Source organism: Eubalaena glacialis, chromosome 11 (genome assembly GCF_028564815.1).
Source record: "Eubalaena glacialis isolate mEubGla1 chromosome 11, mEubGla1.1.hap2.+ XY, whole genome shotgun sequence".
NCBI classification, from domain to species: Eukaryota; Metazoa; Chordata; class Mammalia; order Artiodactyla; family Balaenidae; genus Eubalaena; species Eubalaena glacialis.
This window is the reverse complement of record NC_083726.1, coordinates 26,422,907-26,449,688: the sequence shown is the minus strand read 5'-3', so window position 1 is coordinate 26,449,688 and position 26,782 is coordinate 26,422,907. Positions and strand designations below refer to the sequence as shown.

Here is a 26,782-nt window from a genome sequence, read left to right as displayed (position 1 = left end):
GAGGTTTTACCCCTTGCTTTTTTCCTTCTTAATGGCATATCTCAGGCATTATGCCATATACAGCTGCCTCATTCTTTTAAAAGACTCTATTAAGATGTTCCCACTATTGTTCTTTAAAGTTGACTTCAATCAGTGTCCTTTTTATTAATATTATGATTAATGGCATCCTAGCCAGTCTAATGTGTAATTTCCATACAGATAAGTTCTTAAACTCAATGTTTTAAAACACAGTTGTATCTGGAGTCTAATGTCTTATTAGTTCTCCAAAATTGCAATTTTTCTTAAAAAAAAAAAAAGAAGACTCTATTATATTCTGTATTTATATTCTATTACTTAACCAGTTCTCATTAATGAATATTTAGGTTGTTTCCAATATTTTGGAATTTCAAACTAAGCTACTCTGAGTAACTTTGTAGACAGGCTATTTTGCATAGATACAAGCGTATCTGAGGATGAATTCCTCCCATAAGTGAGGATAAATTGCTCAGCCTGTACATAACTGTGCGTTTGTAACTTGGACAGACAAAGCCAAACCACCTTCCAGATCAGGCATTGGCAAATTATGATCCACAGGCCAAATCCAGCCATGAACTAAAGATGTTTTTGCATTTTTAAAGAGTTGTTTTTCTAAAAAGGAGGAGGAGGAAGTGGGGGTGGGGGAGAGTATGTGACAGAACCTCATGTGACCCTTAATGCTTAAAATATTTACTATCAGGTCCTCTACAGAAAAAGCTTGTTGACCCCTCCACTAGGCCAATTTACACTCGCACTAGCAATGTATGACACAGTGTTTCTCCACTATTTCAGTTGTAATCTTTGGTCAAATTAAGATTTAAAGTAATGCTTCAGGTTTTGTATCAGTTGAAGAAAAAGTTGAAGCATCTATAATACACTGGCACTATGATTTTTCCAGGAAAAACACAGCTTGTTTCAGGATGCAAATATCAACTGACACTTGAGTTTCTCATCTCACAGTCACAAGTGGCAAGAAAAGGCTGTAATTCCCAACTATTAGAATTGAAAGGAACGGGCCTGGTGGCGCAGCGGTTAAGAATCCGCCTGCCAATGCACGGGACATGGGTTTGAGCCCTGGTCCGGGAAGATCCCACATGCCGCGGAGCAACTAAGCTCGTGCGCCCCAACTACTGAGTCTGCACTCTAGAGCCCGCGAGCCACAACTACTGAGCCCATGTGCCACAATTACTGAAGCCCACGTGCCACAATTACTGAAGCCCACGTGACTAGAGTCTGTACTCCGCAACAAGAGAAGCCACTGCAATGAGAAGCCTGCACACCGCAACGAAGAGTAGTCTCCACTCGCTGCAGCTAGAGAAAGCCCCCGCGCAGCAACAATGACCCAACACAGCCAAAAATAAACAAACAAATAAATAAATATATTTTAAAAAAAAGAATTGAAAGGAACTTTAAAGGTTATCTGGTCTGAGTATTATGGATTCTGTATACCATTAAAATTTCAAAAAGAATTTAAAGGATTAAATTCAATTTTTTATCTTGCCAAGTCAAGCCTTTAAATAATAAATACAATCCAACCACCATCTACCTACTTTCACCATCACTTCATAAAAGAAAGGAATGTAACATCAAAAAGTAAGACAGGGACTTCCCTGGTGGTGCAGTGGTTGGGAGTCTGCCTGCCAGTGCGGGGGACACGGGTTCGAGCCCTGGCCAGGGAAGATCCCACATGCCGCGGAGCAACTAGGCCCATGTGCCACAACTATTGAGCCTGCGCTCTAAAGCCTGCGAGCCACAACTACTGAAGTCAGCGCACCTAGAGCCCGTGCTCCGCAACAAGAGAAGCCACCACAATAAGCCCACACACCGCAACAAAGAGCAGACCTTGCTCCCTGCAACTAGAGAAAGCCCACGCACAGCAACGAAGACCTAAGGCAGCCAAAAATAAATAAATAAAATAAATAAATAAATAAATAAAATAAAAAAGTAAGACATACCCCATCTTAGAATAAAAGAGAATCCACTAGATTGAGTACACTTAGCTACATGACAAGCCAAATTTGCTTCAGATTGAGAAAAACTCCATGTCAAATCCATGTCTGAGAACCAACATTATTGTTTTCTAAACAATCTTAAAGCCTCCACATCCAAATGACATGCTCCAGATGCAATTCCACTGGCAACGAATTGGCAGCAGATTCAGAACTAGAACCCAGGACTTCTGTCTCCCAGTCTCATATCTTTCCCCTAAACCAAAATTCCTCACGTGTCCAGAATCACAAAACAAATAAATAGCACAACTGGTCCAACCAACACCCCAGCCCACTCACTCTCAACCTTCCCCATCTCACTGAGGTCTTAGGTCTGATCTGTTTATTTCTCATCCAAAATGTGTTTTTAGTCCTCTTCATTGGGTTGGGGGTCAGGGGGAGTCAGGGGATGACAGCAACAACGAAATAGAAAAACTTCTCTCTTCTAAGTAGCTGGAGAATTCTAAATTCATGCAGGACCAAACAACAATCATCCATCCACTCTAAATGTGTCTTTTTCCCATCGATCCTTATAAACAGCCTCCACCTCACTCTCTTCCTTTATGCTGCCAGAGCCTGGCTGCTTCTGTAGTGCCCATGGTGGAGAGTGAGAGGGGCTCTGGAAATACATGCAGGAGTTTTTGCAGACACGTAAGAGTTAATCGGCTGTGTTGGTTAATTTCATGCTGTCAACTTGACTGGGCTAAAGGATGCCCACAGAGCTGGTAAAAATTTCTGGGTGTGCCTGTGAGGGTGTTTCTGGAAGAGATTAGCGTTTGAATTGATGAACTGAGTAAAGCAGATGGCCCTCCCCAGGGTGAGTGGGCATCAGCCAATCAGTTGAGGGCCTAAATAGAACAAAAAAGGCAGAGAACGGCAACTTCCCTCTCTCTGCTTGAGCTGAGACATCCATCTTCTCCTGCTCTTGGATATCACATCGGTGCTTCTGATTCTCTGGATTTCAGACTCAGATCAGGATTTACACCATCAGCCGATTCTAAGGCCTTGGGGATTGGACTGAATTATACCACTGGCTTTCTTGCTTCTCCAGCTTAGATAGCAAATCATAGATCTTCTCGGCCTCTATAACCACATGAGCTAATTTTATAATAAATCTCGTATATATACATACTTATACATATCCCATTGGTCTGTTTCTCTGGAGAACCCTGACATACATCAGCTTCCACTGAATTTCAGAGCCAAGTAAACCTCAATGGCCTTGGATACGGAGCCAGAAAAACACTACATCTCTATCAGATCCAAGCCCTGGCCTTCCTCTGCGCTCCCTGGTCCCCTTTCATTCAGCACTCATCTTTCTCCAGTGGGCCAGGCACTGCTCGCTTGCCCCCGTGACTGCTCTCCCAGGACTTCAGATAGGAGGCAGCCTCATTAAGCAGCACCCGCCACCTGGGCGCAACACTCCTGGCGCAGATACGCCAGGCTCTGCTACTCAGACACCCAGAGTCGGGTCTATGCCTGCTGGGCACTGTTGTTTCCAGCTAGCCCTGCGGCTAAAGCTAAACGATGCTCTGGACGGCAAAGCTTCCTGTAGTCCTTCCAGCATCATAAAAAGAATGCATTTGAGAGCAGTCAGCACTGATAATAGCTTTAATAAATACAATCCGTTCTATTTTCAATTAAGATTTTAGCTTTCACTCAGCAGGGCTTTAACAGAAGTCCTAAGCCTGGGAGTAGGTCATTGATAATGTATAATACCATTTCTAATGAACCAAATAGCAGGACTTTTGCTGCCATCCTAGGTTTCTTCTTCTTTTTGTAAAAGTCTTCCCGCCTCTCATCATTCTGATGCACAGCTGAAGATAATTCTGCTCCCTTGAAACACCAGGTACTGCCTCCCCTCCACTAACTGCTATAATACCTCAGTTTTTTGTTCCCTTGTAAAGCTTTTTAACAGAACTAGTAATATAAGAGAGAACCAAGTAGTAGATGGAATTTTTTTGTACCTTGTTAATAGGCTGTGGTCAAAAACATGCAAATTCTCACCAGGACACCAAGAAATGAGACATATATCCCAAGCAGATTCGACACGGGGGAAGCGGATGTGGTCTCTCTCTGCCGATACTTCATGCCTCTCTAAAAATGACCTCTTCGGGTTTTGGCAGCAGGCTCTGGACAACATCACGTCTCTATAAATCAGCTCAGTCACGCAGATATGATTTAGTTATTTATTTCCCAGAACAACAGGAGGTTTGGTTGACGTTTGGAGATAAATGAAGAGGTCAGTCCTAGAGATGGCCTAGCTCCACGTTAGGGGGCAAAAAGACTATCCTGCCTACTACAGCAGGTGTTAGCTTCCTGGCTTGTAGTTGACATTTATAAGGTGTCTCCCATTAAAGAGATGAGCTTGAGATGGCATGGTTCAAACAGGCCCTCAGAGTAATGCCGTGGTAGAGGTTGAAGATGCCACAGGGGTTATCAGGAGAAGCAGAGTTAAATGGACACAGCAACAGAACAGTGAATAAAATAGGGCAGATATGTATATATAAATGCGTACGTTTGTGACATGCCACATGGTTAGTGGCCTTTTCTCAAAATTTTATTCATTCATCTATTCACTCATTCAACAAATAGTTATTGAGTACTTACTGGGTGCCGGGTATGAGCACTAGGAACCAGGGAAATGATGGTAAACTAGATAACGCCTTACACAGCTTACAGTCTAGGGTTTACAGCTTAGTTAATAAACAAAATTATAACTGCTGCCCATTAAAAAAACTCAAATAGTTGGGGAAAGTTGATATCCTGGACAATTGAGAATTACCATATATACCATAAATGAATTCTCAATTTACAAATAAGTAGACTTACCTATAAGTAGTCTACTTATAAATGAGTAAACCAGAATAATAGTTCTGATCATTGGGAAAAAAAATGTTTATTGAAGACAAGCTATGTGCTAGTCACTGAACTAAAAGCTGGGTTACAAAAACGACTGATAAAATTGCTACCTTTAATGAGCTCACTATCTAAGTGAAAAGTTGGAAAAAAAATTAACAAAGAGCTTCAATATAGGTGACAAAAGCTTTAATGAAAGATGGAAAAAATCTTTAAGAATGGGAGTGGGGAAAGTAATAAGGGTTGGAAAGAGGGCAGCACTTAAGACTTTGAGCTGAGTCTTGAAGAATGATGAGTAAGGCGATGCTGGGCAGGCAAGGGGTCAGGGAGTTCATTTCAGATGGAGGGAACAGCATGTACATTCCCAACTGAAAACAGTGCCTTCAGGGTGAGCAGAGAGTGTATCTGGGCAGCAGCCAAAGATAAGCCTAGAAAGGGAAACAGAACCCAGGTCTTGACGGGCTCTGTATGTCCTGACGACATAGCTGCACTTTATCGGGCAGGCAATGGAAAGCCTCTGCTGTGTTTTGAGCACGAATGGCCTACATGATTAGATTTGTCTGTTGAAACATCACTCAAGCTGCAGGAATATGCACCTCACACATTTCTGAAGGTGTGGCTGAAGGTGTACAGACCGGAGGAAGGGGGAATGGTGCAGGTAAGCAATGACAGTGCACTGGCAGGACGATAATAACCATCATTTGCTCTTCCTAGTTTGGCTCCAAATCAAAGGGAGTGTAATTGAAAATTAAAGAAACATATCTCGGGCTTCCCTGGTGGCGCAGTGGTTGAGAATCTGCCTGCCAATGCAGGGGACACGGGTTCGAGCCCTGGTCTGGGAAGATCCCACATGCCGCGGAGCAGCTGGGCCCGTGAGCCACAATTACTGAGCCTGCGCGTCTGGAGCCTGTGCTCCGCAACAAGAGAGGCCGCGATAGTGAAAGGTCCGCGCACCGCGATGAAGAGTGGCCCCCGCTTGCCACAACTAGAGACAGCCCTTGCACAGAAACAAAGACCCAACACAGCCATAAATAAATTAAATAAATAAATAAATAAATAAAGCATGACACAAATTAAGCAATGTGAATACCATCAAGCTTTAAAAAAAAAAAAAAAAAAAAGAAACATATCTCAAAAGAGGTCATACATGACAACTCTGTCCAGACTCTTCATTAACGCAAAAGAAAACAAAACACAACCTAGCATCATATTACTAGATGAATAAAACTGCTGGTGCATTTCGACCTATTACTGCATTAAGAGATTCCCAAGAAAACAATCTTGATGAGAGAAAAATAACTTTGTTCAAAGAAGTTTTTAACTCTACTGCTCAAATAGCCAACAAATGAAAATAGTCCAAATGTCTAAAAATAAGGGACAGTTTAAGCCAAATGTCATCTATCAACATGACTAAGTACTACATAAATATTAAAACAACTATAGCCATAACTATCCCCATACACTATGAGGGGGGGCAAACTTCAGAACAATATACATACAATGACCACAACCATACATGCCTACTATGTGTTGGGCCCGGTGCTAGGTTCTGAGAACACAGAAATAAGCCAGACATGGTCCCTGTCCTCCAAGACCTCACAGTCCACTGGGAAAGCCAGATTCACACAGTTATAACAGTGTGAGGAGTTCCAGACGAAGTTGGTCACCTCATGGTGCTGGAGAGAGGACTTGCCCAACTCAGAGCCAACACACAAACACAACACAGATGTAGACATTCAAATCAGTGGCAGAACTCAGCTACAAATCTGGAAGATCCCAAACCTGTACCTATTGATTTTGTTAGATTATCCTGGACATGAAAATAGAAATTGGGAAACTTAGGATGAAGAAAACTCAAATCCCCAAGACCCTGGTTTGCGAGACAAAGATCTAGAAGTAGGACGATGGCAGTGGAAGGGAAAGATGACAAAGATTCACCCAACAGTATTCAGCTCCTGATTAGGACTGAGAGAAAGAGTCAGAGATGATGTCAAAAGACTGAAGCCTTGGCATCTGGGAGAATGGTAATGGGGCTCCCTGAAACAAGAAACCCAAGAAGAAGATCAGGTTTGAGAGTAAGAAAATAAGCTCCATTTGTCGACACTGAGTTTGAGGAACACTTGGGAGAAGAAAGGCAGAAGTATGCAGGACTTTGCTGGATATTTATCTCTGGAGATTTGGAGCCACAGGGTAAAGACACAGTATCCAAGTCACCTTGTGGAGACAGCTGAAGCTAGAAATGAATACTGAACAACAGGTAAGAACATATCTAACTAAAAGTACTAAATGTAGAAGATATACCCTTTTTAGTCCCTCATATATTTAAGCATCTACTTACTTTCGAACTAGTATCTCTATCAAATTAATAAAATAATAAATGGAATAAATAATAAAGGATAATAATACGTTACAATAAATTATGGAATGAAGGATCAGGCTACACACAGAGTAGATACATTGATCCCATATTTTTCCATGGGATAAATTCTCTACTTTTATAATGAATATAATTTGGAAATATGATTTGATTAATATAATTAACATGAAAGCTAACTTTTTCTGCAGCGATTTAATCATGACCATCCTCCTACCAAGCCTGTGAACCTCTGAGATAAGGACTGTGGGACTATGCTTATGGAAATTTCTAATAAGGTATCTGGAGAATAGCAAATACTTAATATTTGTGGAAGGAATTTTGCAGAGAGGGGAATACTTTGTATGGCTCTCAAACATGAGGAAGTTGCAAAGTACTATAAGAGAGCATTTGTGTGTACGTACATACTACTGAGTTCTACTGTTGAAAACAATCTGGGCTGCCACTGTGGAGGTGGTGGATGATTTCACTCATTTGAAATCTACAATTACTCATATGTAAATTAGAGGCAAGGCAGCGAATGTGAGAAATTCAGAATCAATTTATCTTTTTAGTACTACTAAGATTCTTTTTGTGTCTGTGATCTGTATGTGCCAACACTACAATTGTGTTAGTTCCAGAAATAACTCGGAAAAACATTTTCAATGATGAGCTTTGAGTGGCAAAACTGGAAAGGATACTGTCGATCTGTTGTACATTCATAGTGTGCTTAATCTCATGCTCTTTCTTTCACACACATGCTTCAGGGCACAGAAGAAAGTGAAAACAACACTGTAAATCTCAGGGCTGCAGAGGGAGAGCTGAAGGAGGAGAAACACAATTTGGGTTCTTACACTGGGTTGGATATCAAATCTCCAGTTCTCCTTCTATTTCCACTTACTGAAACAGACATTCCCAGGAAGATAAAGTGAAGATAATTCTTGTTCTTCCTGATCCTCTGTCTTTTGATTCCCTTATTGTTTGTGAAGATAAATGGCATGAACTTTTAAGGGGAAAGTCCAAGCTAGGATTACAAGGGAAGTTTAGGTTTTCTTAAATCCATCAACTGAGACATATGAACAAAACCAAGCTTCCCAAACACATCATAATTACCTACGGAACCTGTTAAAAATACAGACTTCTAGGCCCTCTCAGAGAAATTCTGATTCAGTAAGTCTGGGGTGAGACTGGAAATCTGTATTTTCCCAATGCCCCTCCCCCTGCCACCCACTCCCACAAATGATTCTAATAATCAGCCAGGCTTGTGAGCCATGAACAAGAGACTGCACTCAGACTTAGCAAGTAACAGTAACAGCTTTCATCTGGACAGCAATTCAAAAACTGCATTCATATAGACTATTTTATCCCCATTTCACAGATGAGGAAGATGAGGCTCAGAGTGGTCCAAGTTCCACAAGCCTGTATATGTCGCACCTCAGTTCAGACGCCACAGTATAATGCTATATCTCCACTGCACCATTATTCAAGCACCAAATTTCTGAGACGCTGGTGAACTCTAACCTGATCTTGGGTCTCACTGCACAGAACACCCATGCACCGACCAGCAAAGTGCTGTGGTGCTCCTGGACAATTCTTGCACCTGCCCATAGTTCAGGAAGACTACCTGCATCCCAAATAACCACTTCTTGCTATATAAGCACTAAAAAATATCTATTAAATGGAATTTTAATAAATTTGTAGAATGCACAGCTTGTAACATTCTAATTTCATTTTATAACTTGTAACGATAAATTATCTGAAGATAAAGAAAACAAAGGTATCCACTTCTGCAAAGAAAGCAATGTCCATAGCCTCACTACTAATTTCCAAAATAAATTTCCATAATTCTAGTTAATAAAGCTCATTAGGATCCCGAAGCATGGAAACGAGATCCCTTGTAATTAGGAAAGGGTGCCATGAACAGCAGGTAAAGGCAGGTGGATGATATGTGTATATGTGTATGACGAGGCGACAAGTGAGGCAAGCAGGGAAATGAAATATGAAATATCTTGGTTTGGAATGGGTTTCTGGTTTTCTGTCCATGTAGCTCTGCATAACTTCTGAGTATGAGTATGGGCCATGGCAGAAAATGATGCTTCGCATACTGGAAAACAAACTGCAGACATACCTGGGACACAGGGAAAACTCTAACGCTACAGGAAAATTATGGCCAAATCCAGCCACCTGTTGTGTGTGTGTGTGCGTGTGTGTGTGTGTGTGTGTGATCCATAAGAATGGTTTTAACATGTTTAAATGATTGGAAAAATCAGAAGAATTATATTTTGTGACCTGTGAAAATTATCTGAAATTCAGATTTCAGTGTCCATAAATAAAGTTTTATTGGGACACAGCCACACTTATTCATTTTATGTCATTTTATGTATTACCTATGGCTGTTTTCACATTACAATGGCAGAGTTACGTAGCTGTGACAAGAATCCATATGACCCACGAAGCCTAAAACATTTACTATCTGGCCCCTCAAAGAAAAAGTCTGTCAATCCCTGCTTTAGGGGAGGTATTAGATTACTTCCTGAAAAATGACTCTGATCATTTGTCAAATATGAAATAAAATACTGAACTTAGAACCATCTCAGATATATTTTCCTTGATATTAACCTAAAAAGCATACCACAGTCTAGTTACCTCTACCTGAGTGTCCCAATATTGAATTGAGACTATTTCTGTGGTTTCCTAATCCAGAAGTAGGGGCAGGGAAGGGTTTCTGCACACTCAATTCCATTATTAGAATGACGGACACATGAAGAGGCAGAGGCAGCCGAGCATACTAATCCCACAGGGCCCTCTGCATGGGCTGTGTTGCAGACTTCCTTTTATTGAGGGATGGAGAGCTTTACCCTGTCAACAAATATCTCAAGCACTGTTGCCATTTTCCCAGCATTAATATTCACAAATCAGAAGTGCAGTGTACAAAGCATAATTCAAAGTAGAATGGAAGGAGCTGCTGTCCTCCCTTCCACTGAGGCAGGAGAGTGGCCTGTCACGGTCCAGACAATTCTGGTCTATTATCAGCAGCCTAGTTTCTGCCATCTCTGAAGGCAACACAAATTATGTATAAAGTGTTTGCTATTGTTGCACCAATCAGCTAATTCAATTGTCAGAACATTTCAAACCCCGTAATTTAGACTAGAAAAAGTGGGAAGCCTCGCTCCTTTGAACTGCCTGCTTGACTATACCATGTCACAGCTTGCTTGGGGGTAGAAATAAAATATTCTCCATTAGAAAATTAATGTAAATACCCTGGAAAGCCAAATAATAAGCATAATGGTTTAGGAGAAAGGTAACCAGAGTGGTTTATTATTCACATCACAAGCACATATTTTAATCTGTGGCTTTATCACACGCATTGATTGTTGGTACGACTCTTTTTTTTTTTTTTAAGTGTTTGACTTTGGGTTTTTGTTTGGCTGGTTATGTGTATTAGTTCAATTCTTAAAGTATTTTACTCACATTTCAAACAACACCTAATCCAGCCCTCTTTCCCGGTGTTTTTACCTAAACCCTCTGTGAACAACAGTGCCCAGTTTCATAACATACCCAGTCCTTAGATGCCAAGGTAACAAAGAAGGTGCTCTTATACTGAAGAACTCCGTGGGCTGATTTCCCTGTTGAAAACCTTAATATGCTTTCACGAGCCATTACACTAGTGTGAATCCCGGCTCTGCCAGGTACTAGCTGCACGTGCACAGAGACCACACTTCATTTCCCTAAGCCGCAGTCTGCACCTATCAATTGGGGGTTAATACTACTTTTTTTTTTTTAATTAATTTATTTTAGTTTACTTATTTTTGGCTGTGTTGGGTCTTTGTTGCTGTGTGCGGACTTTCTCTAGTTGCGGCGAGCGGGGGCTACTCTTCGTTGTGATGTGAGGGCTTCTCATTGCGGTGGCTTCTTTTGTTGCGGAGCACGGGCTCTAGGCACACAGGCTACAGTAGTTGTGGCTTGTAGGCTCTAGAGTGCAGGCTCAGTAGTTGTGGCACGTGGGCTCAGTAGTTGTGGCTCACGGGCTCTAGAGCGCAGGCTCGGTAGTTGTGGCACACGGGCTTAGTTGCTCCGCGGCATGTGGGATCCTCCCGGACCAGGGCTCGAACCCATGTCCCTTGCACTGGCAGGCGGATTCTTAACCACTGTGCCACCAGGGAAGCCCCTTACTACTACTTTCAGTGATGATTTTGACTCAGGAAATTTACTAAAAAATGACTGAATTATACGCTCAACATTGATCAATTTCAAAGTATGTAAATCATTCCTCAATAAAGTTGCTAAAACGTTAATTTTTAAAAATTGTGGTTAAAGGAGGAAGCCATCGGTGAATAAGGAAGTGGGGAGACATGCTCTTTGAGAAGGAGAGGCCAGCTGAAGGTCGGAGTAAACAGATCAAGCTAGAGGCCCAGAGGCCTAGAGGCCCAGAGGCCTTCAAGAGTGTTCCCAGTGGTCATGTCCTATTTAAAACCCTCTTCCTAGACTCCCCTGACACCGCAACTCCTCTCTTCTGCCCCTCGGAGTTAATCATGCTATTTTCTAGACTGTATTTTGGATATGCTTTTGTAAAATGCAATCATCACACTGCACGGCAACTATTTCTTTAAAAGTCTGCCTTTCACTAAACTGTGAGTTCCTGGAATTGGCAGCCCTGGTCTCTAATTCAGTCCAATAAGGCTCAAGAAGATTAGATGAATGAAAAAATAAATAACTACTGCTTACTGCAAAAAGTTTTTTAAAAAAAAGATGGTTTTGAAGAGTCAATGAACTATACATGTATATGCAAAGCGTTTAGCGCAATGCTTTGCATGTAGCAAGCATTAAATAGTGGTTCTTTTTATTAACAAAACACAGCAAGAACTACACTACAGCAAGAAGTGTATTTCGAAGTTACACTAGCCTGCAAAATAAAGACGTCCAAATGCATAGAAGACCTAGTTTTAGAGGACCCTCTCTCCTATTTCCAAGGGTTAAGGGCCCAGTTATTGGCCGAACTCCAAAAGGCCTCACACAGCCATCTACAATTTGTGGTCAGAATCCTCCAAGGTCACAATTAGCAGCAATCCCACTCTCACTAAATCCTGTACTCGCAGGTTGTAGCTATACTGAGTAGTAGTTGTTGGGCTGGCTGAGGATTCATTCTTCTACATTTTGGTCTGAATGAGAAGAGACAAAAAGCAACAGAGAGCAAGAGAGGGCAGAAGCAAGAGAAAGTGTTTCCGACTGCCTTCTCTTCCTCTCCCCACAGGTAAACCACCGTCCAGCATGTCAGGAACTGCTGGACTACTGACTTAGCAGGTACCCCATGAGATTCCTTCAGCCATCCATTCAATAGATATTTATTGATCCCCTACTATGGGTCTGCCATTGTTCTAGGCACTAGATACATCAATGAACAAAACATTTAAACATACTCAAAACAATGAGGTAAGGTGACTCTACTGCCTGATATCAGGAGTTAGTATAAATAAGTAGTAACTGAGATCTGAATAAAGAGCCCGCAGACTCATCCATATATGGAAACTTGATAAATGCCAAAAGGTGGCACTGCACATTGGTGAGGAAAGGATGGGTATTCAGTAAGTGTTGCTGGAACGACTGGTTGTCAATATGGGGGAAAAACTGAATTCCTACCTCACTTAAAATATTGAATTTAATATCAAGTGGGTTAATGGTCTAAATATTAAAGGCAAAAATTCCTTTTAGGAAACATAGGTAAATATCTTTAGTTTGCAGACATGGAAGGATCCTTTATGAAGCAAAAAGCACAAAACTCAAATATTATACCTTAAAATTCATCAAAGTATTCCATTAAAAAAAGACAAACGGGGGGCTTTCCTGGTGGTCCAGTGGTTAAGACTCCACTTCCACTGCAGGGAGCATGGGTTTGATCCCTGGTTGGGGAACTAAGATCCCACATGCTGCCAGAAGAGGCCAAAAAATTAAAAAATAAAAAAACCTAAAAAATAAATTAATTTAAAAAAAAAGACAAACTGGAAAAATGTATTTGCAACTTAGCAAGAAAAAGACAATATAAAAAAGAAATGAGCAAAAGATATGAACTGATATTTCAGAGAAAAGGAAACTTGAATGGCCAAAGAATACATAAAAATATGTTCAACCACACTTGTAATGAGGGAACCACAAATTAAAACCACAGTGAGATAATACTTCACCCCTGTCTAATTTGCAAAAAAATTTAAAGTCGGACAGTACCAAGTGTTTGGTAAAAATACAGACCATTCACAAACTGCTGATAAATCTCTTTCGAGAAGAGTATGGCAATATCAGAATTGACAGTACGCTTATCCCGCAGCCCCACTATCCCACCCCTAAATGCCCTGGCACTCACAAACAAGGAGATACACAACATGATAGCAGCAATGCTTTGAAACAACCTAAACATGGCAGAAAGAGAAAGGATAACTCAATTATGTAGTATTTCATTTCATGATATACTTAGGCCTAAAAATGCATAATCAGCTACTGGTATCAAATGGATCTCACATACATAACGCAAAAAAGCAAATTACAAGAATACATAATACGTTCATACACACACATATGTGTATATATGTTGTGATATATATAAAGTTCAAAGACAGGCAAAATAACAGTATACCTTGCTTAAGGACATATGCATATGTAATAAAAATATTAAAGGGCACAGACATGTTATATTCAGGATAGAAGCTACCTTTGGTTGGAAGGAAAGTACTGGGAGAGCTCCATCTCTGTTGTTGTTGGGTTTTTTTGTTTTTGTTTTTGTTTTGTTTTGGGTTACAGTCTTTTATCAAGGTATAATTTACATATAATGATATAGATCTTAAGCGTGCAGTTCAATGAGTCTGACTAATGTATACACCCATGTAAACCACACCCCTATCAAGAAGTAGACCATTTCCATCACCTCAGAAAATTCCTCATGCCTCTTCCTAGTCAATCCCCACCAGCAACCATTGTTTTGATTCCTATCACCATAATTTAGTTTTTCCTGTTCTAGAACTTCATATAACCAAAATCATACAGTATGTACTTCTGTGTCTAGCTTGTGATTCATCCATGTTCATGCATAAACAGTAGACTGTTCCTTTTTATGGCTGAACTGTATTCCATGTTATAAATATACTACAGTTTACCTTAGTAAAATTTTTTTTTTTTATTTTTAAGCTGTGGTGGATACACAGATGTCAATGTATTAATCTTTATATATTTTTACATATTAGACATTTCCTTTTTTTTAAAGTGTAGGTCAGAGGGTGGTAGAGATCCTCCAGGACATATACCTAAGGGTGAGGTAGCTGGCTTGTAGATTATGCATTATTGCCAACTCTACTAGACATTGCAGATTCCAGTTGCTGACCACAGACGTATTGAATCAGCAGCTTAGGAGGTTGCCCAGGAATCTGCATTTTTAATAAACCCCCCAAGTGATTCTTATTTTTCTTTAAAACCTGTTGGGTTCTTTTTTAAAATATTTATTTATTCACTTATTTATTTATGGCTGCGTCGGGTCTTAGTTGCGGCACGCAGGCTCTTCGTTGTGGCGCAGGCTTCTCTCTAGTTGTGGCGCGTGGGCTCCAGAGTGCACGGGCTCAGTAGTTGCGACGCGCAGGCTCCAGAGCATGTGGGCTCCGTAGTTGTGGCGTGCGGGCTCCAGAGCGTGTGGGGTCTTTAGCTGTGGCGCACGGGCTTAGTTGCCCTGCGGCATGTGGGATCTTAGTTCCCCAACCAGGGATCAAACCCGCATCCCGTGCATTGGAAGGCGGGTTCTCAACCACTGGACCACCAGGGAAGTCCCCAGGTGATTCTTATGTACACAGATTTTGTGAAACACTGTTTGTAAATACATTGTCTGTTCTGTAATTCCAATGGCTTCCATTACTATTACCTATATGCCTCAAACTCGAAGTGTACAAAACAGAAGCAATCCTCCCAAGTCCCACCCCTTGGTTTTTCCTCCAGAGTTTTACGTCTCAGTTCATGGCACCACCATACACCCAGTTTCCAAGCCAGAAACCTGGGAGTCTGTCACCCTTAACCTCTGTCCTCCCTGATCCTCTGCATCCTATCAGTCACTAAGTCCTACTGATTCTACTGCTAAAACATCTCTTGAAGAGAACAGGTCTCTCCTTTCCCTTTACCATCTCCCTGGTCCAGGTCATCTGGATCAATGACTGTAACAGCCTCCTAACCAGGCTTCCTATCCCAGTCCTGCCTCTCCAGTCCATTCTCCACCTTGTGGCCAAAGGAACCTTCTGAAGCAAATATCTGATTTTCAAAAATCTGCTTAGAACCTCTCAGTGGCTTTCTGTTGCCCTTCAGACACTTCTTAACATGACCTACACAGCCCTTTATGACCTGGCCTTTCCCTATCTTTCCCTCCTCAACTCTTGCCATTTACTCTTTTGTGTTCTATGCATTTAGCTACTCTAAACGCCTCTTGCTCTTTCAGTGTGCTACTCCTCTCCCCCTTTTGCACAGGCTGTTCATCCCACCTGGAACTCAATCCTCCTCCTCTTCCCTGGCTACCCTGCTCACCCTTCAAGTCTCAGCTAATAGTCACTTTGTCTGGAAGGCTTTTATGAACCTTCCCTCTGCCCCTGACTCGACTAGATAAGGAACTCCCACTATGACCCCTACCACCTTCTTCTTCCTTTGCAACAGCATACCACCATTCACAGAACTGCTTCACTACCTCCTTAGACAGACCCCAACCCTCTGAGGAGATCGGGGCCATGCAGAGCTCGCTCACTCACAATGGATGTCTAGCACACAATGAGGTTCATTTGAAATATCTGTTCCATGAGAGTTACCACATTACGTTTAGTCCATGTACAAACAAAGCTTACGAAATTGCCTCAGTTGTTTCCTTCAACTTGAAGAGACACAGAGTTCTAAACTCAAAAAGCTATGTATTATCTGTAGTGTTTATATTTTATTCTCTCTGCCGCTTTGGCAAGCGTTGTCTGCCACCGGAGAAGCGATCCATCAAAAGGAGCAAGAGGTGGCAAGACTCAGAACTAGACAGCTTGATTGTCAAACCTTAAAAAAAAAGCCCCGTGGGACTTCCCTGGTGGCACAATGGTTGGGAGTCTGCCTGCCAATGCAGGGGACATGGGTTCGAGCCCCGGTCCGGGAAGATCCCACATGCCGCGGAGCAACTAGGCCCGTGGGCCACAACTACTGAGCCCTCATGCCACAAATACTGGAGCCCGTGCGCCTGGAGCCCGTGCTCCGCAACGGGAGAGGCCGCCACGGTGAGAGGCCCGCGAACCGAGGCGAGGAGCAACCCCCGCTCCCCGCAACTAGAGAGAGCCCAAGTGCAGCAACAAAGACCCAAGGCAGCCAAAAATAAATAAATAAATTAATTAATTAATTAAAAGAAAAAAAGCCCCATGTATTTTCAAAGGTCACACCTCAGTTACAAGAGAGGCACAAGGCCTGAAATCTTGTTAGGATTACCATAACTGAAGTGGAAAGGCTTTTGGCAAAAGGATTGAAAGTTTATATTTTTTTTTGTGCTAGGATTTTCGGTCTAAGGCTCAGGTGGGTATACTCATCAGCTGCTGAGGATGGAGGCTGCATGTAAGTTTACCAGCAGTTTACCTAGAGCAGAAGCTCTCAATTTTAAATCCCCAATCTTCCATCCCGTTTTTTGTTTTGTTTTTTTTTAGCATAAACATTAAGAACCCAGACGCTGGTGCCAGAATGCCTGGTTTAAAATCCCTGCTATATCATTTACTGACTGTGGTATGCCTGGCAAATTACTTAGCTATTCAGTGTCTAGCTTCCTCACTTGAACACGGGAACAAAATGGCACTTATTTCAGAGGTTTTTTGAGGATTAAATGAGCTAATTACACATAAAGCACTTAGAGTAAGGGCTCAGTAAATGTCAGACATATCTAGGGGCGTAGGAATAGGTTTGGAGGAGCAAGGATGTAAAACAGAACGGAGAAGACAGAAGCAAAAGTAATCTGCTACGTAATAATAATAGAGCACTTTGAACAGATTATTATTCAGCCCTCAGAAAAACCCTTTAATGCAGGTTAGCCAATCCAAGTCACACAGCTAATAAATCGCTGAGCTGGATTTGAATCCAGGCACTCTGTCTCCAGGAGCAAGTCCTGAACCACAATGAAATAATGTCTCCTACCTTCACATCTGTCCCTTGGGGAATGGAATTTCTGCTTTGTAAGGGAGAAAGTGAAGCAAAAAGATGTTAAGGAATGAAAAGAAGAAAGAATAAAAAAAATAAGGCCAGACAACTATTTTCTGAATTTAAAAGTGATAAAGTGACAAGTTTCCCTTTATCATCCCTTTGCAAATATAACAGAGCCCACTGTCTCTGTGGACACTTTACTTTGAATCCAGTAGGCCAGGATGAAATCAAAGTCACTATGAAAGACTACAACAGACTGACAGATCCCTCTCAATCTAGTAAGACCCAAAGGTGAAGTGGAAATGAAAGGCATGAAATGAGAGGGTGGGCGGGAGAGCAGTGGTTGGAGCATCAGGGACACAGAAATCATACCTCTGTCTAGAGCAGCAAGACAAGCTGAGGTGCTCTAGAGTCAGATGCACAAAGGATTCACACTGTTGTTTGGTCTGTAGCATCAGAAAAAATGCCTTGACATCTCTGAGCATCACTTTTTCCATCTTTAAAATGGGAGCAAGAACACCCGCCTCTCCACGGATAAATCACTTTGCTACAATGTTAGGAAGAAACAGGAAGACAGCACTCTCACACGTTGCTGTGGAGGTGAAAAGTGAGGGCAACTTGCTCATACCTCTCTTTTTTTTTCAGTTTAACAAACTTACAATGTGCCAGGTACTGTACTAGTCACTTTACAATTATTAACTCATTCCATTTTTGTCACTTTACAATTATTAACTTATTCATTTATTGACTTATTCCATTAACTTATTCAAGATTGTTTACCAAAATGGCAGCAATGATTCCCCTCACTGTATCCATGTCCTTGGAGAGTCCCCTCCCACATGGACTCTAAGCTTGGCGGGACACCTGCTTTGGTCAGTGGGACAACAGCAAATGTGACACAAGCAGAGATTTGAAAAATGCTTGTGCTTTGGGGTTTGCCATCTCTTGCTGTTTTTTTGCACCCAGAGATCCCCATGTGAAGAAACCTGCTGTCCCAAACGAGGTCCCTACAGCCCAACTCACTTGTCTACTGCCAGATATATGAATGAGGCCATCCTAGATCCTCCAGCGACCAGCTGACCCACCAGGACCACAGAAGCATGAGAGAACTTAGCAGAGCTCAGTTGGGTTGGCCGGCCAAGAAAAGCCAACCTACCGACTCAAAAGCCGAGTACAATTTGTCTTAAGCCACTAAGTTTTGGGATGATTAACAAATCAACACAGACTAACTGATAGACTCTTCATAACAATCCTATTAGGTAGGCACTATTCTTATTCTTATTTTACAAGTCAGGTCACGGGAGTTAGAGAGAGGTTAAGTGACTTACACAGCGTGTGAATGGCAGACTCAAGATGCAACCACCAGGAAATCCGGCTCCCAAGTCTGTGCTATATTGCTATATTTATGTATCTATATATTTCTATAAATATCCCCCCAATACTATGCTGCTTCACCTAACAAAAGTGAAGATGTTCGTATCAGGTGACCCAGAAATTTATCACACAGATATACTCACATACATATAAAATCATGTATGTATAAGATTATTCAGCACAGCACTGCTGATAGTAGCAAAAGACTAGAAACACCACTTCTAGTAGATCCATATAAAGGTATCCTATATGCAGCCATAAAAAGAACCAGTAGATCTACAAACACTGATCTTGTGTACAGGGAAAAAAGCAAAGTGCACTCATATGCTACCATTTACATTTACATTTGTGTGTAAAAAAAAAAGGGGGGGGGCGGGGGAGTGTGAATATATACCTGCTATGTATCTGCATAGATTATTCCTGGAAGTACACAAAAAAATGGGTTTAACATCAATTATTTCTAGGGGAAGGGCAGCAGCTAGCTGGGAAACAGGGTAGGAGGAACAATGTTCACTGTAAACTTCTCCATATCTTTTAAATTTTATATTGTGTAAATGTATCACTTATTAATTGTAACTTAAAAGGTTGTCATGAACATGAAGGGAGACAACAGATGCCTGGCACAAAGAAAGCGATCAATAAATAGTAGCTACCACTGTAATTATTTTTTCACAACTGATTTCTAACTCTTTCTAATACAAATAATTTTTTAAAGTAACCAATCCTCTAAAACCCTTGGCTCTGCATAGGAAAGAGCTCATTTTGGATGCAAAAATAGAGAACAAAACATTAGCTAGCTACGTGAAGAAGTGAAAGAAGAATCCAGCACATGACTTCTCTGGTGGTCACATGAGGTTCAAAGCACCGGGCAGAGTGGTGATGCACCATGTCAGCCTCTCCTCAGAGAAACCCAGTTATTGGGCATCTTCTGTGCTCCCATTTTGAACATTCCCTATGCACCCTTTCATTCAGGAACACCAATGAAAATAGCCATTACTTTCCATTCTAGTAGAATGTCTTCCCTCCCTCTGCATTTACTGATCTACAACAGTTAAAAGGTTGCCACATGCATCTTCTGAACAGCTAAATTATCTCTTCGGAAACAGAAAAGGTCTGAGGCAGGAGCAGGCAGTTTGTAGACAGCAGAGCATAGTGGCAAGAGCCAAGGCTTTGGGGCAGGCAAACCCAGGTACAATTCCAGGTCCAACACTCAGCTGAGTGGCCTAGAGCAACATACTCAACCTTTTTGAGCTTGTTATTACCACATCTGTAGAACGGTGACAATAGTTGCTATTTCACAAGACTCTTGCTAATACATGTACCACAGAAAATGTTCACTGACTGTTAGCTATTTTCATTATCATTGGGGCCTTCCAACCAAGGCCCACCCACCTTCTTTTCTCCACTTCTCTTTTTCTCCCTCTTGCGCACACGCACTCTCACATACCCACACTCACACGCAATTAGCAACCTTAAATGTACATGAGAGGATTCCTACCTCTTCCTTCCTCCCACATCAGCAAGTTCAGTTGACTCTACCTCCGAAATATCTCCCCCCCATCACTCCTGCACTCAAAGGTGGTCTCCCTTTACCACTACCATCTCCATTCCATAATCCATTCTACGCACAATAGCCAAACTGATCTTCAAACAAGTAAACCAGACCACATCATTCTACTCCTCTCCTTAAAATTCTCTAAATATCATCCCTCTGCATTTAGGCTTAAATCTAAATTTCTTAACATGGCCAAGAAGGTCCTATAGAACTTGGTCCCTTCATTCCACTTTCCCCACCCCTTATGCACCCCACTCTGCTTCAACTCTGATATCTTCTCTCTGTTTCTCACACAGGCCAAGCCTGTTCCTGCCTCAGGGCCTTCGCATTTGATCTTCCTCAGCCTGCAGCACTTTCCCTGAAACTTTGCATAACTGACTTCTTTTCATCGTGTAATTCACAGTTCAAATGTCAACTCCTTAGAAACATCTTCCCTGCCCACATACACTAAAATGGCTTCACTGCCTGATTCACTCCCCTTTCTGTAACAGAGAAGAACAAACCTCACTCCATACTGACCTATTCCTTTAGCTCTAAACTTTGTCCTCTGTTGCCTGTGCTTAAGTCATGCTGACTCTGATCCTTTTGTAAAAGAATGTTGCCTATAGCCTGAAATATACAGGATAGCCCATTCCCAAGGCTCTGACCTTTAAAGGTATAACACTTTCCCACTCATAGAGAGATAAAAAGTTGCAGAACAGAAAAAACATTTGTCTTGTTGAAGGTTTATAGGAACATTGTGACCAGACCTACCAGGACAGCTGCAAGAACAAGGGATTCCCGCTGCAAGAACAAGGGATTCCCGCACCAAGAAGTCTGCAACAACCAGCCACACTTCCTCCCCTTTCAGTATAAAAGCAGCCTGAATTCTAACTCAGGTTAAGATGGTTCTTTGGGACACTAGTCCACCATCTTCTCAGTCTGACGGCTTTCTGAATAAAGTTGCTGTTGTCCCAACACCTCGTCTCTCAGTTTATTGGTCTGTCTTGCGGCCAGCAGTACAAGCTTGGACTCAGTAAGTATTCCATCATCCTGCTTTATTTTCTTCACAGCACTCGTCACTCTGTAAAATTATTTGAATATTTGTTTACTTCTGTACTGTCAAATTTTTCAACTAGAATGCAGTCTCCAAGAGAACAAGGCTCTTAGCTGTCATCTGCCCTCTGTACTCCTAGAGCTCAGAACAGTGCCTACACATAGTAGGTGTTTAATACATATGCCTTAAGGTGGTGGTGGGTGCTTAAAGTATAAATTGCTGAGCTCCAGTACTAGAGGCTCTGATATAATAGGACTGAGGTAGAGCCCAGAAATCTGCATTTCTAGCGAGCATTCATCGCTTCCATCCTAAAGCAGGTGATATGCAAATCTCATTTTAAAATACTCTGGTCAATGCCCTCCATCTCCAAATCTAGATTCTCCACCTAACACACCTTACTGAGGCCTACAGATCCCATCCCAGCTGCCTTCCTTAAGAACCCCAGTGGCACTCAAAGTAAAAGGAGGTTGCTGACCCCTAAATTTGGAGTTTAAACAAGTAGCCCCACCAATTTCCATTTCTGCTGCTCCACCGATGCCAGGCATGCCAACTAGCTGGCCAGCCTGGCTGGAATCCTATTCTCCCCAAAAACACCTGAGCAGGTTTGGACTCACTCCAAAGGTAAGCCAGGTAAATTTCCGTGTCAGCTCACTAACAGACTTTCCAAAGGCAGCTGGGGCCAATTCACACGTGCTCTTCATATATTCACGCCAAACACCACCCACCCCCACCAAACAGAACACCTAATAATCTGGCATCATCTGCAAAACAACAGGCCAGAGTTCCTGTTGAAGCAACCCAGCCCCTGAGAGGAAGAAATCTTTGGAAGGGCCACTCAGGTGACCAAATTAATGGGCACATACATACCTTAGTAACAAGGCAACCCCAAACTCCAAACCAGAGAAATTCACAGGCTCTGGTGAGAGTCTTACTCTGCTTTTCCCATTTCCTCTCTCAGCCTCGTCTCTTCAGAAAACACCCAACACCCTTTCTTTGGCACATAAACTGTCATCAGGGTTGGCCTTAGGAGGTCTGGGGAAATGTCATGGATATCTACCTGGATCTCCTTGAGTTTCCTCCACCCCCTCTTCTCCCTATAAGTGCTGAGATCCCGCTTTTGATTAAAGCAGCCTCTGTCCCCAAGATTAAAATCCAGCCGCATATTGGTACTGGTAACTCATGAAACCACCAACAGGTTCGTGTCAGTCAGCTCCCTCAGACAGGCCAGATCAAGCTGTGCAGGACCTGTGCGCGCGTGCTCTCCGGGGCGGACAAGCATCACCAACCTCAGGCTGTCCCTTGAGGTGGAATAAACCTTGCAGTTCAGCCTCTAGATTGGAGTTTTTCCACCAAGGGCTCTGGCTGGAGGAGAAAGGGTGTGCGCAGGGCCCTCACACCTGCTGTTTGGGAAGGAGCCGCTGCCGAGGGCGCCCCCAGCCCAGGCGCAGGGCTGGGAGCCGGCCTCCGGGCCTCGGCGCGGGTTCCGGTCGGCGAGCAGCGAGCGCCTGCCTCCCTCACGCCGAGGGAGTGACTCTAGTTCACACTGCCCTGCGCCTAACAAACGCCAGAAGCGAGCGCGTGTCTAGAGGCGAGGGGTGACGACCACCTCCCCGAAACTCACACCCACGCCACTGCGCTGTCACCCGCCCGACTCTGGGGCCCGCCCCTCCCTGGAGTGTGCGCCGCGGGAGCCCGACCCGCGCCCGCCCGCAAAGTTTACGAGGCTCCCGAGGGAGGAGCGAGGCGCCGAGCTCAGAACGCAGCGGCGAGCCGAGCCGGCTCGGGGGGCGCGGGGGAAGGGGCTCCCCCCGCAAACCAGAGGCGCGGGGTGCGGGGTGAACAGTCCACCGCGGCCCCGGGGAGGCGCGGGCAGAGAGCCCCGACGTGTCCGCGCCGCCGCAGGTGCCAAATGAGCCCCATGCCCTCGGGAGAGGAGAGACGCCAGGGCCCCCTGTAGCCCGCCGCCACCGTCCTTAGGGCGCCTCCCCCCACGCCCAGGCCACGGCCGCGGCCCCGCGAGACCGGGCGCCCAGCCCTCAGCCCTTCCCGCCCGGTTCCCCCGCGAGGCTCTCGCATCGCTCCCGGCGGCCCTGAGCCGGGCTGGAGGGGGGCGCTCTCACGCTCACCGGCCCCCTCCCGCCTTCGAGGCGGGGCGCACTCACCCTCCGCATGGTGCCGGGACGGCCCGGGTCGGGTTCGGCGGCGCGGGCGCGAGGCGGTGGGTCGGGCGCGGCGCACGGCCGGCCAGGGAGTGTCGCGCTGCCCACTCCTGCACACGCGTGCGCCGCGGCCGGCGAGCAGGCGGCGGCCTCCGCGGGGGCGGGGCGGGGGCGCGCCGACCGCAGGGTCCTCGGGTCCGCCCCGCCGCGGGCCGAGCTCGGGCGCCTTCCTCCCCCGTCGCGGCGTCCCCACCTTCCCGGGCAGCTTCGCCCTTCTCCTCACGCGGAGAGGAGCCGATCCCCACGGCCACCCCAGCGCTGGGAGACGGTTGGAGTTGAACGTCCACCCTGCGGGGCACCCAGTTTGAGGAGCAAGAGGGGATTGTGGAGAACGGAGGCGGGAGTTCTCACCGCTCTGAGAGGATTGATGCTTCTGTTCTCCCCGATGGATGGGAGGATGCCTGCTGGTGTCCCATTCTACTTTATAGATTCAGCGACTGTCTTCTGGAAGTCCTGAGCATTCATAAACCTTTTGGGGGGAGGGTTGGGGTGAGAGTTAAAGAGTGGGAGACAGCAGATCAACCCGCGGCAGGAGGAAAGACAACCTCTCGGAAGAAAGATGGTCTAGTTTTGTCCAGACGAACGAGCTCAGTGGGGGAAGGGGTCTGCATCCTCTTACGGAAGAACCCACAGGTCTTCCTGGCAAACCCCTGCCTGCAAAGCTTCCTCTTCACAAACAGTCTCCCCATGCCCACTCCAACTTCTCCAAACAACAGGGAAAGCCCATCCCTAAATGCTAATGCTGCTGGGAAAAGGATGAGGGAGAGGAGATATATTCCTCCTGATCATGAAAACACAGCACACCTTGAGCCAGGGTATGCAGGATCCAAATCCTCAAGGATAAAAGTAGGATGGAATGATGTGTGAGGGTCTTCGGGAAGAAACCTGGCCTTTCTCTTTGGGGCTTCTACTGCTGAGCAAAGTAAATCAAAGCACAGAATGCAAGGCAGCCTGAATTCAATATAGAAAAAAATATCCCTTGTTTACCAAAAGATCCTTTGAAAAGCATACAAAGACGCTTGTGTTTTCAAACCGGGCTGTGCCAGGTAAACAGGCAGACAGCAGTAGGAAGGCTTGTGCTGGGTAAACACTTGTGAGAATGTTTCAGCTTTTACATTGCCTGGCTGCCAATTATTCTGGCAGATCACCACTTACCACTGTCAAAGATATACTGTTATAATTTTCTAACATTGATAGAGTGTCAGCAGCACTATAGAGACCAAATATTAAACAGACTAAGTACTTTTATGATCAAATGAATAAAAATATTTTGTCTGGATTTCTCTTGGGTGCCTACCAGCGCAGCTGAGAGTAGGGGTGACTGAGGTAGTAGGAGAAAAAGTAAAGGAAGGAAATTAATGAAATCTGCTCACCCCCTTTTTACTTTAATTTATGACCTGCATACATAAATACATGGGTTTTTTGCTCCCTTGATTTGAATCCCTTCAGATTGGTCTTTGATGTTTTGCCTTTGGGGAAGTAACAGTTGCAGCAAGTGTACTTACTTATACACCATGGGCTTTACCTATGTTACCACTTTCAATCCATACAAACCTATGAAGTGTACTATGATTTTATGGTTTTTCAGAGAGAGCTACTAAGGCTCAGAGAGGGTAAGTAATTTGTCCAAGGTCACACAGCTTGTTAGTGGCACAGTCAGGATTTGAACTCAGGCTGTCTGACTCCAGGACCCATCCACTTAATTCCCATGCTTTACTGCCCTCCTGTGCTCTGCTTCACATAAAAGGTATAGCAGTGAAAAGTGTTATTCAAAGTAAATATATGAGTTCTTGTCATAGATCAAATTAGTTGCTTCCCATCTCTGTGCCTTGGCTTCCTCATCTGTAAGATGAGAACTTGGACTAAATAGATATGTTAAAGACCTATCCAGAAGTAAAGTTTTAGTTTTAGAGTATTACCATGTGAATATTTTGTGCTCAGCATTGTGGGAAATCTTAACCTGGAGGAACAGTGTTAGTAACTTCATTGGTTTGTATAATATCTCACCACAGCCCCTTGTTTTACACTGCTTATGCTGCTTTCTACAACACCACCTCTCTCTCCTTCTAGTGAATGTTCTTTCCTTTGTGAATGCAATTTCTAATCCAATTAATGTTAATTTCTTACTAAAGTTGAATAACACTCCTGGTGTGAGGCGGGGGGGAAGTTTCAGCTAAGTAATTGTTAGGGTGATCTTCAAGCATTAGTTAGCCAGAATAATTTTTAAACTCCCTTCAGAAACCGACAATTATTCAGCTGTATCAAATAAATGACAACATATCAGATGCTAATGGAACATAGTCATACTGCTCATCTATGGAAATCCCCGTTTCCAATACTATCATTAACTAACTTGAAGAACCAATTTAGCAGTGGAAGTAGATTGAATCAGATTTTCCTCTTTTTTTCGGGGGAGGGTGAAGAGGAGGGTCTTTATTTCCTTTATATATTTAAAGTATCTTAAAAGTGTTTGAATGATAAGTTATATCACTAGGTCGTATTATCACACCTCCATTAATCTTCTAAACTCAGATGTATTACTATTTGTTTCCTTGAAAACCACCAAATATTTGAGAATATAGTATATTTTCCCCCCATTTTCTTTTTCTCAATTGTGTAACAATATCTCCACCAGTCACAAACAGTGATATTTAGCCCTCTTGATCTTCAGGCCAGATTTTTAGGTCCTCATCTTAAATACAGCAGGAAATGTACTAGGATTAGCAGGTCAACTTAACTTCTTTCCTTATTTATTAACGTAGATAGGTATTTGATATAAAATTGGGCAAAAATGAATCAGTTTATAATTTCACATACATAGTAAATGAGAAATGAATAATTTGTCTATTTTTTGTAGATAAGAAATGTTACCAACTAGCATAACTTCTTACCAGTCTGTCATCCTCCATTTGGAAATTCATTAGTAATGGAATATTGTTTTTCTTTGCCAATGTTCTTAAATCAGAACCCTTCAGAAGGCATCTATTAAATACCTACTGTGAAGGACATACATTATTGGTTGTATCAATCTATATTTCCCTGAAACAGATCAAGAATAATTTCAAGGAAAAGATATGGTCACAACTACATATATTGAATACTTCATATGCCCCAGGCACCATGACAAGCCATTTTACATATATCAGTCTGTTTCATCCTCACAAAACCCTACCAGATAGTTGTTATTATGTCCATGTGATAGGTTAGGAAACTAAG

General features: G+C 43.3%; 1 protein-coding gene across 2 annotated transcripts in view; it reads right to left on the bottom strand.

The window, feature by feature from the left end:
- The window catches only part of TMCC3 (transmembrane and coiled-coil domain family 3), a 279,678-nt gene extending 255,716 nt beyond the window's left edge, over positions 1-23,962 (bottom strand). Inside the window, exon 1 of one of the 2 annotated variants that reach the window (XM_061204247.1) lies at positions 23,918-23,962. Coding sequence is in view for 1 of the 2 variants with exons in the window: in XM_061204244.1 (XP_061060227.1) it covers positions 23,510-23,518 (9 nt within the window). In the remaining variant the exon portion in view is untranslated. Of the gene's footprint in view, positions 1-23,509; positions 23,599-23,917 lie in introns of those variants that run through there. The other variant, XM_061204244.1, reaches the window with a different exon arrangement.
- Between the last annotated feature and the right edge of the window lie 2,820 nt (positions 23,963-26,782).